The sequence below is a fragment of the Notolepis coatsorum genome, assembly GCF_963971535.1.
Source record: "Notolepis coatsorum genome assembly, chromosome: 20".
Lineage (NCBI taxonomy): Eukaryota > Metazoa > Chordata > Actinopteri > Aulopiformes > Paralepididae > Notolepis > Notolepis coatsorum.
In genome coordinates, this window is record NC_140184.1 from 20,433,596 (window position 1) to 20,450,975 (window position 17,380).

The 17,380-nt window shown below is 44.1% G+C and overlaps 1 protein-coding gene across 3 annotated transcripts in view; it reads right to left on the minus strand.

Moving 5' to 3' along the window:
• Window positions 1–17,380, minus strand: part of rhpn2 (rhophilin, Rho GTPase binding protein 2) — a 108,473-nt gene that overhangs the window by 64,951 nt on the left and 26,142 nt on the right. For all 3 annotated transcript variants that reach the window (XR_014620843.1, XM_084337788.1, XM_084337787.1), the window contains exons 3-9: window positions 17,121–17,249; window positions 7,729–7,804; window positions 3,676–3,753; window positions 3,328–3,452; window positions 2,918–3,084; window positions 797–984; window positions 193–349 (exon numbers count right to left, since the gene is read on the minus strand). Coding sequence is in view for 2 of the 3 variants with exons in the window: in XM_084337788.1 (XP_084193914.1) it covers window positions 193–349; window positions 797–984; window positions 2,918–3,084; window positions 3,328–3,452; window positions 3,676–3,753; window positions 7,729–7,804; window positions 17,121–17,249 (920 nt within the window). In the remaining variant the exon portion in view is untranslated. The remainder of the gene's footprint in view (window positions 1–192; window positions 350–796; window positions 985–2,917; window positions 3,085–3,327; window positions 3,453–3,675; window positions 3,754–7,728; window positions 7,805–17,120; window positions 17,250–17,380) is intronic.

Sequence of the window (17,380 nt, forward strand, 5' to 3'; positions counted from 1 at the left end):
TAGTGCATTAAAGGATACTTAAGAGTGAAACCTGATGATAGATCTTCCTGGAGAGCGCAGGTGAAAGTGCTGTAACCATGATTCCCCCCCTCCCCCCAAAAAGCTCCTGCACACCTCTATGTAAACAGCACCTAATGACCATTACGCAGCGCTGTCTACACAATGTATTTGATCATCGGCCGCTTCACTTACGCTGGTGATCCAAGAGAGCGGTGGACACAAAGTAGTGTGCGAGGGACCGGTAGTGGCTGGTCTTCACCTGTGCCATGGTGGACCAGAACAGAGGCACGTTGTCTTTGATGGGCGCCTGGATCATGGACTGGTGGACTTGGTCGTAGGTTTCTCCCACCTGAGGGAGGATAAGGAGGGTGGTATGACTGCAAGTGCTTGAAGGGCAGTATGACATCAAAAGGAAGCACTGGCTCAAAGGAAGTGACCTTATCAACTAGCCTAGTAACCTAGTAAGCAGCCGTGTCCATTTATAGTGATTGAAGTTGCCGACTGAAGAGAGCGTATGTGAAGTAGAGAAATGTGATGTAACGTGCACCGGTAAACTACTATATAAAAGGACACTTTCGTATTTATAACCCGACATTTGGACATCCATTATTTGGAAAGTAGTTATTCTACACAAGGGACAGTATAGTTAGTGGAGGAGTCGTGTACTATTACAGTGTACATCTAAACTCACCTTACCACTTCCGACTGCTAAAGCAACCTAGAACTGAATCGGATACAGTTCTCATTTATATTTCATCCTTCCAACTCGAAGGGAGCGGAAGTGTCAGTAATGTACCTTAGCTGCCTCCTGCGCCATCTTGAGGAGAGAGAAGAACTCGTTACGGATGCCAGGCAGGGCGATCTTCTCAAACAGACACTCCTGGGCCTGCGCCAGCATCATCCTGATCAGCATGCTCAACATGGCGGGGCTCATGTCGTAGCTGGGGGTGTGGGTGAACGTCTCCTTCAGGTGGTTCAGTACACCTGCGCGGGGGGGGGGGGGGGGGGGGGGAGGGGAGGGGGGGGGGGGGAGAGTAGACAGGCAGGTCCGAGGTTAACAATTTGTTTGGTTATGGGTTTTCCACCAAAATTTTTTCAATACACTACTGAAAATGTCTCTTTCAGCAGCATTCCTTATACCTTTGCCGTCATTGAGAAGGCAAGCATCGATAGTATGAACGCCTCGCCCCCCTTCTCCCCTCACGTCTTCCCATATGAGGCTGTTCTTGGAAAACTTCAGTTCCAAGCTTGAATTAATTCAAAACTCGCTCAACCTCAGATCCAGCACCTGGATGCGCTTTAAAATGCCGCCCGTGCGGACTGAGGCATGTAAAAGAAGCCTATTTTATGTTGGTCCTTGGGCCTGGAATGACCTCCAGACATGTCTCAAATTGGCCTCTCCAATCCCCTTGTATCGTTTTAAACAAAATATCAGAAATCCTTTCCACCTGCTGCTCCTGCTTTGATGTTGAATAAAACAATTTGGTTTATTGCTATTGTTTTATTGTGCTAGTATTTTTTAAAACAGAATTTGACTTTTCATTTAAAATATCGGTTGTATGGTAGTCTACTGTATGTGTATTGTGTCTTGTTTAGGGCTGTCCCCGACTATGATTGGCCAAAATGTGCCGTTAGTCGACTATTAGTCGAGAGAAAAAAAAATTAAAATAAAAAATATATACCGGTATATATTTTGTATCATTCCATTTGGGCTGTGGGTGGTGCTTAATGTCTGAAGGAGTCGATGGAAGGCTTCTTGTCCTCTGCAAAAGCATGCAATTGGTCCACTGATGGATACATCTTGATATTTGTCTAGTCTAGTGTGTTCATTAGACGAGTGAAATCCTCTTTCAGTGCCTCTGTGCCTGTTTTTTTAGGCAGTTAGCCTCTGGTATGCGTGCCATTAGCGTTAGCGTCTCACTAGTCCTCATGGGCGGTTCGGCCCTCTCCTTTTCTTACATTCTCTTGTTTCCCCCAGCATAATAGCACTCCGTGATCTGCCCAATAGCCATGGCTGACTCTCGTTTATAGCTGGCGTGCACGCAAGTAGAACCCACCCCCCACCACCCCGACTCCTTGGCTTTATTACAGGTTCCTCCTACTGCAGGACCCGTTTCTCAAAACAATATCATTGTTTCATTTCCCATCAACCTCAATTAAAAATGCTAAATCGAGCCAGCGCCATTATTATCGTGCTATACTGCTTGAGCGGAGTCATAATTCCATTATGGTCCGTCTGGTGTGACCTGTTGCAGAGAAGGAAAGCTACCAGTTCTTCTCAAAGTAGGCCATGTGACTTCCAGCCAGAGATCGACTGATAAGAGAAACGTGTATTGGTTTGATTTGGTTGAGAGATAGAGCATTCACACACACACAATCACCATTTTTATGTAGCAGTCAGAACATGTCAAAACCGTATACAGGCTCTACCTCTTGTAAGAATAGATGAGTATCGTCTATCGTCGTAAGTTCAAGGGTATATTACAACAATGGTGCAACAGTGTGGCTCAAGCCAGCCTAGTCGAGTTCAGAAGGCGCTGAGTTCCAGGGCAAAGTGCACTTCTCACGACTCACAATACTCGTCAAAGAAAGACATGTTTTTGTTGACACTGAATTCGTTCTCTCTTTTTCTCACAGGCTAGGACCTTAAACGTGACTTTTGGTTCCCACCACTTGGGACAGGTGCTCTCCCACATTCTCTGTAAACTTTTCTTTCCCTCTAGTAAACAACTTTATCCTGTAAGGGGAGAACTATCCATGTAAATCACTCTAATGCCATCTATATGGGTTCATTCTCCAGTTAATAGATGTATTAAGGGTTTCCACCCACAACTATCGAATAATGTTATCGTTGATTTCTTTGGCTGCAGGACCGGGACTTTCCTAATCATTAGGACCAGGAAACACGCCACCATACCTGCGGCTTTCTGGAAGGCAGAAATGGCATCCTCGAGGCCCGTGCGTGTCTGGCGGTCGCCCCGGGTGCCGATCTGAGTGTACAGGGCTCCCACGTTGAACAGAATGCTAGCCTTCTCCAGAGAGATGTTCTGTTGGCACACTGGCACACCGGTGAAGGAGTCATACCTGGGAGACAAACACAGCCATGACGACACAAGTCGCATAACAAGTCGAATGAGACAATCCAGTTTCACCAGCTAAATACAAGTTGATCATTCGTGCAAATAAGAAAGGACTACGATGTACAAGGTAAAGATGTATGTGTATTTCTTTCTTTCATATTTGTGTATTTGATGTTGAAAGTGGACGCCCTTCTGGTGGACTATTCAAAAACCAACATGTTTTTTCATACAGCGTGGTGGAAAGTACCAAGTGAAGAAGATGCCAATCTGGCGGTTGGGCGAGAAGAAGCGGCTCTCCAGCAGAGGTAGCTGATCGAAGTATTTAGCCAGCAGCTCAATCCCAGCTTCACTGCGGCTTGGTGTCCGACAGGCCTGGATGCAGTAAATAAGGTCATGCACAGAGAAGAAAAAAATGTATGCATCTTCTCGTCTAACTCCAGGGTAGATGGTGAATAAGCTAATTTCCCAAAATGTTGATGTTTTCCTTTAAGATGTATGGTTGGAGTATGAAGATAACGTGTGGATGACTGTACAAAAGGAAAATCACAAATCCCTGAGAATATACGAGATGGCTCAGATGACGGGTGTACAGTACCTGTCTTAAGTCCATTAGATCTGCAATCTGATCGTCAAAGCTTTTCCCCTCCTCGCTGTAGTGCTCGAGGATGAAGTCCTGTGTAAAGAAACAACCCTCATCAGAATGCTCCATAATAACTTTACAACTCTTTTTTTAAAAGGGATGGGGAGGTTAGCATTCCTTACAGTATATGTTCTATTTATTTAGAGACAGGTGAAAACGACACAACACAACATTCTACTGTATGTTGATGACGCTGCTTTACTCTTACTGCACATATCTCGTACACTAGTTAGCACTGGTTAGCATTGCTGCCTCACAGCAAGAAGGTCCTGGGTTCGAACCCCAGCAGGGGGCTTTTCTGTGTGGAGTTTGCATGTTCTCCCCGTGTTCGCGTGGGTTTCCTCCAGGTACTCTGGTTTCCTCCCACACCATAAAGACATGCATGGTAGGCAGGGACTACAGATGAAAACTAGCTCATTCTGGCACATTTACATTGATGTGGAAACTGAAGATGTTGATTAGTATGCACTGTCCCTGGGTAATTTCTTTTTAAATAAACTTAAACTAGTATGATGACTACAGGTGTGTTGTACGACAGGCAGTGTATAATTTCTTGGTTGATGGCAGTCTTTATGTACTGTAGATTTCTGTATGTGTGCATGTGTACTGGTGGCAGTCTGTATGTGTACTGTAGATTTCTGTATGTGTGCATGTGTACTGGTGGCAGTCTGTATGTGTACTGTAGATTTCAGTATGTGTGCATGTGTACTGGTGGCAGTTAGGGCTGACCTTCGAAGCTTTTTTTGGCAATCGAAGCTTCGGGGCCGAGCTTCGATTTTAATTTGAAGCTTCGAGAAAAAAAAAAAAAAAAAAAAAAATATTTCTTTTTATCTTATGTTGTGGGACTTGTACAGCACTTTCGTAAACGTTGTTGTTTTTAAATGTGCTCTATAAATAAAGTGGGTTGGATTAATTAATTAAGTAGCCCCTTTCGTGACTGACGCATCCAACAAGGTTTCACTCGGCTGTGTGATTTAATTCAAGGTGGATCGCTGTTGTCGTTTGAACAACTTCAGATTTCATGGGAACTACCAATCCCCCAAATCAAGAATGTTTAAGATGAATGAAGTAAGATTTTGATTATTTGAAATATGGCCTGTGTAGACAAAACTATGCACAGAATTATGTCAGTCTACAAGGTCCGGATTCTACATGGTCCGGCAATGTAGACCTTGTAGACTCCACTACAGACCAATTATCAGTGAATGTTCATGTTCATCTCAGTAGCACCTTATCTAAATGTTCTATTTCATATATGGAGATTCATATTTATTTATGTATTGCATGCATTTCTACATTTTATTTCCTATTTTGTTTATTCATCCCAGTATCTTTCTTTCTTATGTGTGGAATTCTACAAGGTGCGCGCACACACACACACCTACACACACACCTACACACACACACTTACATTTAGTCATTTAGCTGACGCTTTTATCCAAAGCGACTTACAAGTTCTGTACGACAAGACAGCAAGAAGGGTACAACTCGATCAGCTGAGTAACAATGTTCATCAAAGTGTTGCGTGTTACAGTGTAGGTTAGTTTATTAGGACAAGTGCATGACAGTAAGGTTAGTCACGGTTAGATTTTTAATTTTTTTTTATCATTTCAGATAATGGTTGAAGAAGTGAGTCTTTAGTCGACGGCGAAAGATTGGACGGGATTCGGCTGTCCTAACTGGGATGGGTAGTTCACACACACACACACACACACACACACACAAAGCGAAGTAAAAAAAAAAAATTTGAATTTTTTTTTATTTTTTTATTTTTTAAACTGTTCGAAGCTTGTGCCATCGAATCGAACGTTCGAAGCTTCGAAGCATTTAAGACAGCCTGTATGTACTGTACCCGTCGCTCTGATCACATCACCCCTGTCCTCCACGACCTCCATTGGCTTCCGATCAAATACAGGATACAATTTTAAATACTTCTCATCACATTTAAAGCCCTCAACAACCGTGCTCCTCCCTACCTGTCCGACCTCCACACGCCCACCCTGTCGCCTTAGGTCTGCTGATGCCAACCTCCTAACACCTCCCACGACCAGGCTCCGGACCTGGGGCGACAGGGCCTTTGCTGCTGCTGTCCGCTCCCTCTGGAATGCCCTCCCCAGCCATATACGTGATGCAAACACCCTGACATCTTTTAAATCAGCCCTCAAAACCCACCTTTTCAATCTTGCTTTTGACCTCTAATTCTGTCGGTTTTATTTTATTTTGTCATGTATTATTTTTGTTCTGTTTTGCCATCGTTTTGTCTCTTCTACCCATGTAAAGCGTCTTTGAGCACCTGGAAAAGCGCTATATAAAATAGATGCATTATTATTATTATTACTGTCGATTTGTATGTGTGCATGTGTACTAGGGCTGCACGATGGTTTGGGAAATAATCTAATTGAGATTTTTCTGACGGATATTGCGATTGTGATTAAATTTGCGATTATAATTATATTTTTTTTAAGCAGCCCCACAGAGGTTTATTGTAAAATGCGGCTTGCATCTGGCCTACGCGGTGGGTCTTTTCGGGACACCGAGCCTGAAAATGCTTCTTTTTACCTGGGAATCGATACCGGTTACCCTTTACTCTCCCTCTCTGAAGTCTAAACTTCACAACACACAATCTAAAACCCCGTACCTCCCTCTCCCAAACCGATCTTGTATCTCAATGGGACTTCCTGGTAAAAATAAAGAAATAAGATTTGATAATTGCATCATTCCAAATCGCGATTTCGATTTAAAATCGATTAATCGTTCAGCCCTAATGTGTACTGGTGACAGTTTGTAGGTATGCACTATGTTATTTGTATCAGATACGGTATGTGTCCAAGACAAATTTCCATCAGGACGATAAAGTCCATCTCAACTCATCGTATGTTTGAGGGGGGGTTCAAAGTTGAAAACTGTCCGCTCTGTGAACGGCACCATACAATCTTGCACCACAATAATCATGACGAAACTCCTTGATCTGTTCTTGAACCAAAGTCTCCGGGGGCTGTATGAGTGGTGACAGGGGGGCTGTATGAGTGGTGACAGGGGGGCTGTATGAGTGGTGACAGGGGGGCCGTATGAGTGGTGACAGGGGGGCTGTATGAGTGGTGACAGGGGGGCTGTATGAGTGGTGACAGGGGGGCCGTATGAGTGGTGACAGGGGGGCTGTATGAGTGGTGACAGGGGGGCTGTATGAGTGGTGACAGGGGGGCTGTATGAGTGGTGACAGGGGGGCTGTATGAGTGGTGACAGGGGGGCTGTATGAGTGGTGACAGGGGGGCTGTATGAGTGGTGACAGGGGGGCTGTATGAGTGGTGACAGGGGGCTGTATGAGTGGTGACAGGGGGGCTGTATGAGTGGTGACAGGGGGGCTGTATGAGTGGTGACAGGGGGGCTGTATGAGTGGTGACAGGGGGGCTGTATGAGTGGTGACAGGGGGGCTGTATGAGTGGTGACAGGGGGGCTGTATGAGTGGTGACAGGGGGGCTGTATGAGTGGTGACAGCACATGCATGGTGACCAACATGACAGTTGGTCATGTGCAACGCAACAGGTAATGAAATTAAATCACGTGTCTCTCAAAATGCCTAAGGCGCTGCCTGACAAGAACATACCTTATCAGCGTCCGTGCGAGCGTGCTATCAGGGTGCCGTCAGGGTATTCATATTTACGACTATGTTTCACCGGCGAGCAACCCTGGTCGTCCTTCCAGTTTCAACAATCTGACCTACTTTTTGACTTTGCAACATTTAGCGTTTCTGAAGCAGTAAATGCACTACATGAGCTTTAGGCGCAGTTGTCGAGTGCGTGGATGTAGAATCCAGGGTTGCAGCTTTGTCAAGTGTGCGACTGAGGAAAGTGGTGGAGCGAACGTACTCGACGCACAGGCGGGATCGACAGAACCCCCAGAGAGCAGTGAGGATAGTTATTGGATTTATTATAATTTGAGTAAATGACAGGACATTGCTAAACTGCTACAGCTAGTTGTAACATAGCATCTAATAATACTGGACCATACCTTGAAAGGAACAGAGAAGTCCACATCTTTAGACTCCTTCAGGCCCAGTGGAATGAGTGGAATGTTCGCGGTCTCTCTGTAAAGAAAGAAAAAATTGTGTTTGAGAGATTTGTTTGAGCTGGCATATGGATAGTGCTGGAAAACGTCAGAGGTATAATTCCATGCCATAAAATTATGGCCCAAAGGCAACTCCCTTCGGCAATAGAACAAGACAATGCAGTCATAACACAATGTACTGTACCGTATAATCAGTAAGGTGTGCCATGGTGGATACACCCTATTTAAAACAACAGCTGCTTGTTTACCATTTAACAGGGGCAAGTTGTATTTAGTTCGATCTTTGGAAATGCATTCAATTCCTTCAAACATATTTGAACTCGAAAGGCAACCGAGGGTTCCCTCATTTACAGTGTAAATAAAGAAATAAGCAAACAATTCAAAAGCATATAAAATCACAGCATATGAAATCATAACAATAAGACAACAAGGCGAGACAAAGTAAGGATAACAAATCAATTAAAACAGATACAACTTGATTGACAATAGTTGGAGATCAAGGTTTTAAATTCTGCAACCGAGAGGAGAATCTCAAGCTTTAAGGACTGCTGGAGTCCAGGCGCGGCTGCGCGGCGCAGCGGACTAAGCGCTCGTCACCAACGAGCGAGAGACACTGGTATCGAATCCAGCTGTCAGCGCCTGCCTCCGGCTTGGCCAGGCCGTCATACTGTCTCAATTGGCAGAGTCAGCGGGAGGGAAGCCGGTGGGTGGTATTCTGGTCATTGTAAACAGCGACTCCTACAGGTCGGTCAGGGCGCCTGCACAGCGAGGAAGGGAGATGGTGAGGGTAGTGTGACCTCCCACACGTTACACCTCACCAATGAGAGTCCTCGCTGGCAGGTGAAAAGATGCTGCTGGCTGTCTCCTATGTCTCGGAGGAAGCATCTGATAGACTTCAGGGCTCCCTAGACCGACCAGTGGGGGGCACATGCGAGCAACGACCAGGAAGGGGAGGGGGGGGGGGATTGGCATAGTGACTAAATTAGGATGGGAGAAAAACACAGAAAAACAGGAGAAAGTGGATAAAAAATAAAATAGGACTGTTGGAGTCCATTCCACAAGCTAGGGGCATCATAGCTAAATGTACCCTGTTCCGAGCTAATTCGAGGGCATGCATCCTCAAGAGCTCCAATTACTTTCTAAAAACCATTCTCTTGACAAATTTCTCCAGCCTTTTTTAGTTAGCCTCTGTCAAAAAACAGTCCCCCCACCTTTCGCCATCTTCTAAAACATCAAACAGAACTGTGGAAACCTCAAAACAGAAAGGTACTGCCATTATGAACCCCGGCAGGGCAATGGTTTAGGTAGCCTAATCAGTCAATGAAACAAAAAATAAAAACAAGCCAGGCACTCTCATTTACTGCCTGTGTCTGGTTGGGCTTCTATAAAAACATACCAGTTCCCTGTTGATGACAGATGTAAAGCAGGTACAGCTGCTGCTTATCAGAGCCCACAGAAAACATCACCCGACAAATCACACCTTCCAGAATAGAGCGGCATGACCTCTGACCCTCCCTGCCACCCGGGGATAGAACGAGCAGTTACTGCAATGAGGCGCCGAGTCAGTGCGCTGTAGCATGTCTACTAACAGCTTTCAAAAGAAGAATATGTAGACTAGGAATGGTCTTATCGATGCAACATTACTGAATTATGTTGCATAATTCACCCCTCCTCACATTAATTCATCACAGAGACACAACATATCCTAGACATTCCTTTACCATGCTGCATCCGTGATTCATAGAGTGAGTGAGTGAGTGAGTGAGTGAGTGAGTGAGTGAGTGAGTGAGTGAGTGAGTGAGTGAGTGAGTGTGATTGTTCTGTTGTGGGAGCTGAAGACATCTCATCTCAGTTCTTCCCCAGGAATGTTAAAAGCCTCCGGTCACTCCTTTTACTTAAACCCCTGTTACCAGCCAAGGTGTATTAAGAGGCAAAGCAGAAAGTTATCACAGCTCAGCCTAAGCTGCTGGATTGTAACAACCACCACCTCCATACAACAAAGTGCTGGCGTGATTCAGCCGGCTCCTGCCAAATAGACTATTAACGGAAAAAGATTTAGCTCCGAGCTACCATCGAGGTCTGAGAGAAAGAGTGGCCCTCTTTTATTGGCAGGGTGGAGAGGGGGAAAGGAGAGGAGGATTACGGGAGGGCGGGAGCTGGAAACGGGTGATGGAAGTCAAGAGTCATTGGATCTAGTCCTCCGTGGATTGTTGCTTCCGTTGCAAGCAGATATATAGTCTAACTATTTTGAAAAACTGAGCTTTTGAGGTGATGAAATCACTGCGCCAAGGCAGCAGTGGTTCGGCAAAAAATAGTTCAGAGTATATATCTGCTTAGAAAACGAAAATGTCTAATAATTTTTTTTTCTCCACGTGGTAAATACACAGGTCACAACATGTTTACAGGAATGTTTTGGAGTGTATTTCGTGACTGTTGGGAACTAGGCTACACTGGCACACCTACTTCCAGTGAATGACGCTAAGCTAGGCTAACGGTGCGGCTGTTCCCCAAGCCTAATGCATGCACAGTGAAGAAAAGGGTATGTATCTGCTTGTCTAACTCCAGGGTAGATGGCAAATAAGCTAATTTCCCAACAAGTTGGCATGTTCCTTTAACACTTTCAGTGCCAACGACGAGATTTCTCGTTAGTTCATGCCAACCGCTGAGTGCCAGCCGATTTCTCGTTAGTTCATGCCAACCGCTGAGTGCCAGCCGACGAGAGATCTCGTTTTTAATCGTTATTTTTTTTATTATCGATTTCCATAAATTTTTCATCAATCTAGCCTCATGTTACCAGTGGGAATCTGTCTGAGCTCGAACAGGGAAAATACCGCCCCCTATCGTCTCTCCGGATGGTACTGCACCCCATTGGATTGGATTGAATGAAACGCACGGAGAAAAAAAAAGTCCTGCTTCCACATTTTACTTGTCAGACAAGTCATCGGAGACTATCCAAGTCATTGCCCACCACCAGAACAGCGGAGAATATGTGTTTCCAGTACCCAGCGTTGGTTCAATAAACGTGATCGATATTTGGAATGGCGATCAGGAATTGGAATAATCTTTTTGGAGAACATCTGATCTGAGGTAAGGAATCTATTTTACCAGTCTTGGGATAATCAGAGGTATTTTCACCTATATATCAGCGTGTGCCATATGTGTGTATGTGTGTGTGTGCGATCAGGAAATAAGATAATCGATATTTCAACCCGATTCTATAGCGTGCATAAGTACACATAATACTATCGATAATCTAGCGTTTATTTGAAAACGATTCATAAATAGGCCGAAAAATGACAACGTGTTTTGTGTATTCCAGTGTATTCCAGTAAAGGGTGTTTATCACAGAATCTTTATTTTTTTCTGAAACTTTCAAAAAACGAGCGTTTTTCAAAATGGTATAAAACGGAAATGAACCGATAAAAAAAAATCCGTTTCGACAATGTTGACTGCAAACAAGTCATTGATAAGCGACAGCCATATTAGACACAGCCATAATTTAAGATATAGTTTATACGTTCGCAAATATGAGAGCTCTGTCATTGAATAGAGCGGTGGCACGCAACAGGGTTCCTAGGCACCGCATGGCTGGCACGGAAAGTGTTAAGAGGGCTGTAATAAAGTGACCTGCGGTGCCGTGTGAGACTCCTTGTGTGAACCTACATGCAGTGGTGGAGGAAGTATACAGTTCCTTTACTTAACCCTTTCACTACCAGACTACAAAGGGTCAATGCTTTCACTACCACACTACAGAAGGTTACCCTTTCACTACCACACAACAGAAGGGATAACGCTTTCACTACCACACTACAGAAGGTTAACCTTTCACTACCAAACAACAGAAGGTTAACCTTTCACTACCACACTACATGAGGTTAACCCTTTCACTACCACACAACAGAAGTGTAACCTTTCACTACCACACAACAGAAGTTTAACCTTTCACTACCACACAACAGAAGATGAAGCTTTGTATAGTAGTGAAAAGTAGAAATACCCATATAAAACAGTACTCTGGTAAAAGTCTTCCATTCTAAATTCTACTTACAGTGTAAGTAGAGAAGTATTTCATATTGAATGTACTTAAGTCAAAACTCGGCAACTAGGCTACTAACTATACCAAGTGAAGAGGAGAGACCACATCAGTCCTGTATTAGCTAACCTACACTGGCTTCCGGTAACATTTAGAATTGATTTCAAGGTCCTCCTCCTTATATACAAAGCACTAAATGGAACAGGACCAAGCTACATTGCAAATAACTATGTGCCTCCTAGAACATTGCGATCATCTACTACTGGTCTATTGAAGGTTCCAAGCCACAGTCCAGGAAAATCTGGGATGCAGCCTTTGCAAACTATGCACCAAAGTTATGGAACACACTACCTATGGACATTAGGGAAGCTATATCTCTTAATATTTTCAAAAATAAGCTAAAAACGTACCTCTTCACCATAGCCTTCTAATACACTCCGCTGTACTGTAGCACTATTTTACTCTGTCCATTCTATTGCATAATTTTACTATCTATTCTATTCTACTATTCTATTATTGCACTGTATTATTTTACTCTTGTCTATTGCTTTTTATTACAGGTTCAAAACGGTCAGGTTTTTATTGCACTGGGCTACAGCTTTCTGTCTATTGTTTATTACAGGTTCAAAACTGTCGGGTATTGAACTGTGTGTGTATAGTTTATTTAAAGTGTATTATTATTAAGTATCAATGGTAAAAGTACATATTATATATGACATTTGTGTATTCAGTGCTCGGAATTCTCTCTTCACTCTTCGATCCATTGGCCTAAAGGTTATGTTGAAGTGGCATGTGTTCCAGTTATACTGGCTCTGATTAAAGGTGATATTAAAGTGGTATGTGGTCATGTTATACTGGCTCTGATTAAAGGTGATATTAAAGTGGTATGTGATCCTGTTATACTGGCACTGATTAAAGGTTATGTTGAGGTGGTATGTGATCCTGTTATACTGGTTCTGATTAAAGGTTATATTGAGGTGGTATGTGGTCCTGTTATACTGGCTCTGATTAAAGGTTATGTTGAGGTGGTATGTGGTCCTGTTATACTGGCTCTGATTAAAGGTTATGTTGAGGTGGTATGTGGTCCAGTTATACTGGCTCTGATTAAAGGTGATATTAAATTGGTATGTGGTCATGTTATACTGGCTCTGATTAAAGGTGATATTAAAGTGGTATGTGGTCCCGTTATACTGGCTCTGATTAAAGGTGATATTAAAGTGGTATGTGGTCCTGTTATACTGGCTCTGATTAAAGGTGGGATGTGGTCCTGTTATACTGGCTCCGATTATAAAGGTGATATTAAAGTGGTATGTGGTCCTGTTACACTGGCTCTGATTAAAGGTAAGGTTGAAGTGGGATGTGGTCCCGTTATACTGGCTCTGATTAAAAGGTGATATTTCCTTTGAAATGTAGTGGAGTAAAATTACAAAGTTCACTCAAATGGGAATACTCAAGTACAAGTAACCTTTGTACTTATGTACACTGTTTGAATAAAAATACAAAAAATGTCCACCACTGCCTACATGTGGAGCTAGGATGGAGAGGTGCTTTTCACCTCGATTTTCATCTGGATCTTTCGGTGTTCTAGCAATCACTGCGTCGTCTTTTGAGCCATAGTGTGCGACTCACAGAATCAGAATTCAATTCTCATCAGAATTATCAATGGTTACAGTGTAGCTTACTGTACTTCTGAGCCAATGAAACATTTGCACTGTACAGCTAAGAACACATTACCAGCTCCCTCTGTTATGCATTACCTCATATTGAAACCAGCTCAATCTGGTCTGTGTTGAGAAACAACGCAAAGAGCATGGGGGCAGAAGACGGCGAAGAAAGTGGGAATATCCGAGAGAAGCCTTTTGTTGCTGACGGAGAGGTGAGGTAATGTTTCAGGCAGTTAGAAAGAGGCTCTAGCCTCTCCATTGTGGCGCACGAGGAGAGGACAGGCTTTGTGCGGTGTCGCACGAATACACTGTCCCACCCCCTGAAGTCACCTGTTTACGGGCCGTTGGGGGGAAACTACCAGGGACAGACATCTCCAGGCCTCTGCTATTCCCACTCACAGAAACACAACACACCATGCCGGGCAGGTGTGTGTGACTGCAGGTGACTGCAGGTGACTGCGGTGTCAGTGCCGCTCCATTGTTGGTTGTAGTGAGAAGGGAGCAGGTGACTCATCTCTGTGGTGGTGGTGGTGGGGGGGGGGGGGTTGCTGAAATGGAGACCGATGAGAGCAGCTGATGATCGGGCAACAAAAGCTGCTCCCTGGAATGCTGTATACAAGAGTCCCATGTGAGAAAAGATGGGATGTTCCTAGAAGGCTCTGGGGGGGCCACCCCATGTCTTACTTACCAACAATGTTGTCGATCCGTTTTTTTTTTCAGCACAATCTACGGTGCCCTTCATACTGGATACCCGCAGCTCTGGCTAGTTAGCCACAAAACAAAGTCAATGGGGCCACACTCCAGGCTGTACACGGGCAACTTGACACAGTGCACCCAAAGCAAAGACATTCGTTTTCTAGTATGTCTTGATGTCATTCTGCAGTGGCCCCGTTAACATTACAATTGGTTTGTGGTGAACAATGGAGGAGCTGGGTAACCAGTAGGAAACACAGGATGGGTTGAGCTGAGAAAGAACTCTATTCAACAACTTGATGAGTAAGAAATAAGAGTCCTTACCCTTTATGGCAGTAAGCCGTAAGTTACCCGTACATTATGAACATCATCATTAAAGAGAGAAAAACTAAAATGTAAAATATCAATAATCAGATTTTTGTTTTGTATTCATGTCTGCCGAACTCCATGCACTAGTTTGTTGACGATGTCTCTCCAATGGAAAAAGTGGCACTGCATACAAACAAAACCGTCTACACATATTCAAATGTGCTAAAGCCTTTAAGTAGCAAATCTGGAGGTCCTCCAAATGCTCCGGAGAGCCCTCACAAATCCCTGGGTTTTCCCCAGCCTCGAAGAAAGTTGGCATTTTGGTTTTATATACGCCCATTAGTGGATCTAAATCCTATTTAAAGGAAAAACTATTTTTTTAATAATAGCCTAATAAAAACAGCTCTATGATACAGTAGGTTAATTGTCACCTGGAGACCGGGTGGGATTGGGGTCTTTTTCACATTATCAAATAGGTGATGGATGGCCCTGCCAGTCGTTGCTCTGTAAGGCTTTGGAAGCATCCTCACTTCCAAGTATAGTGACCCTCAAAGAAGTCACCATGGTTACCCCCCACACACACACTCACCAACTGGTTGTCATGGAAACATGGAAAACAAATCCTGTTCTAATTGTGTGTGTGTGCAGATGGAACGCTTAAAGTGAGGCTTGAAGGGCTCTCCAACTAGAGTAGGGCTACCAAACAGCTGAATATAAACAGCTCTGAATCACCCTCCAATTAGCATACACACAAGCAAAAATGTTGTGTAGATCTCGGAACTAACTAGAGGATCTAAGAGGAACTATGGACATGAACCTGGCGTTTCACGGATAAGGAAATTCCGACCTATTTTTCACTCCGTTGTGATTTCCATCGACGTGTTCAAATCGTGCTCCACCAAATACAGTGCAGAGTGATATCCTCGTTATCGCTGTGTGAAATATCCCCATGGCTCTAGAGTAGACGGACATGTGACTGGAACATGTGACCCCCAACCCCGCCCCCCACACATACACACACAACAAACAAACAAACACCCACCCACCCAGCTACGGCCTGATGAGTGGCGCTTCTTGTGCCGTCGCCATTTATCTTTGCAAACAAATTCAGGGCTTTCTGCTTCCTCCTCCACATGCATTGTGTTGAGAGGGAGAAAGAAAACTAGCCGGTTTGTGAACAACATGCCCATCAGGTTGACTATTCCCCCCCCCCCCCCCCCCCCCCCCCCCCCCTGCTCTGCTGCATGCGTCTCTTCCTCTTCACTCTGCCGACACTCTAACTATGTCATTGTTTATAATGCAGAGCCTCTTTCAGTCGCTTTGGTGCATGACACTCTAATCATAGTGTCTCAAAGCCCATAGATTCCCTTTGTCTGGCATTCCACACTGTGTGTGTGTGTGTGTGTGTGTGTGTGTGTGTGTGTGTGTGTGTGTGTGTGTGTGTGTGTGTGTGTGTGTGTGTGTGTGTGTGTGTGTGTGTGTGTGTGTGTGTGTGTGTGTCAAGCTCTTGTGTTTTCTTTAAAGCCAAGCCAGGTTTAGCAGTAGTTTATTGGATCCCAGCATACGGAGGCAGAGGAAACGTTGACACTTTAAAGCACCCAGTGAAATGTTGTTTACAGAGACTAATCTTACCATTCTCACGGAGCGGAAGTTTCCCGTTACCACCGACGTAGACGTGAAGTAGACAGTTTGGAAATGGACGTTTAGCTACCCGTGTTTCTGCTCGCATGTGCACCATGCGTTTTTAGTGTGAAATGTACAATTATATTTCATGTAATGAAATTGCAATATTACAGGTATGACTTGGTTTAAATAGGCTCACAGAATAAGGTACTTTGTCTATAGAAAAAGATAGATGTCTACGCACACAAGTCATTGAAATCTTAATGAACCTACTGTGTGAACACATTATCATTGAAAATCCTGACAAGAGGAAAAAATTTAATATGCTAATCCATAACTGCAGTAAGGTGCCCTATACTGTAACTCACCATGCTAGCTTTTTAACATGGCGATTTAGTGGATTGGCGTTACTTTTATTTGATCTATTGTCTCTGCCTTTGATGTGAGGACTGACAGCATGCAGCAGTTAAATTTGTGAGGCTTTAGGCCGTGAGAGGTTTGTTTACATTTATACATGTTTGTCAGAACTGGAGTAAAACGGACCTGTATTTTGAGCTATGACGGGCAAAGAACATTTAATCTAGCCTACAAGTCTTCTCTTTGAGGATATAATGAACATACTGTAATAAATCAAACAATTTTAAAAAGTTAGCCCAGAGATGGCTAAAGCCGCAAATCATAATTTTCTCCGCTTTGCGTGGGGCGGTTCTCCGCCTCCTCCTTGTCCATTAAAAACACGTTAACCCTTTCACTGCCACACGACAGCCGGTTAACCCTTTCACTGTGACAATACAGAAGCAGAGCTAATGATGCTAATGATGGAGCATCGCCGTCGATTGTGCGATAGTAAAGGGTTAACCGTCTGTCGTGTGGCAGTGAAAGGGTTAATGTACAGCTCGCCGGCCATTACCCCTCGCAAGTATTGCATCACAGCTATAGTAACTTATTATACTGTGAATTGAACCAGTCTTGCTCCACGTTGAGCTGCAGTGCTTAATGCGAGTCGGACTCACTGGGCCTTCTGGTAGACTTCCACTGAACTGTTGAGACCCTCCAACTGCTCCATCAGCAGCTGCAGGTTGGAGTTCACATAGCTCAGCTCCAACACCACCATCTCACGGACCTTGTTGTTTGATGTTGCCCTGGAGAGAGAGAGAGAGGGGAGAGAGAGATTTGTAGAAGTTATTTACCATGCTAGTACCAAATTTGACATACAGCTCTGACTGACATACAATTCTGACAAACAAGTCTGACATACAAGTCTGAGCTGTCA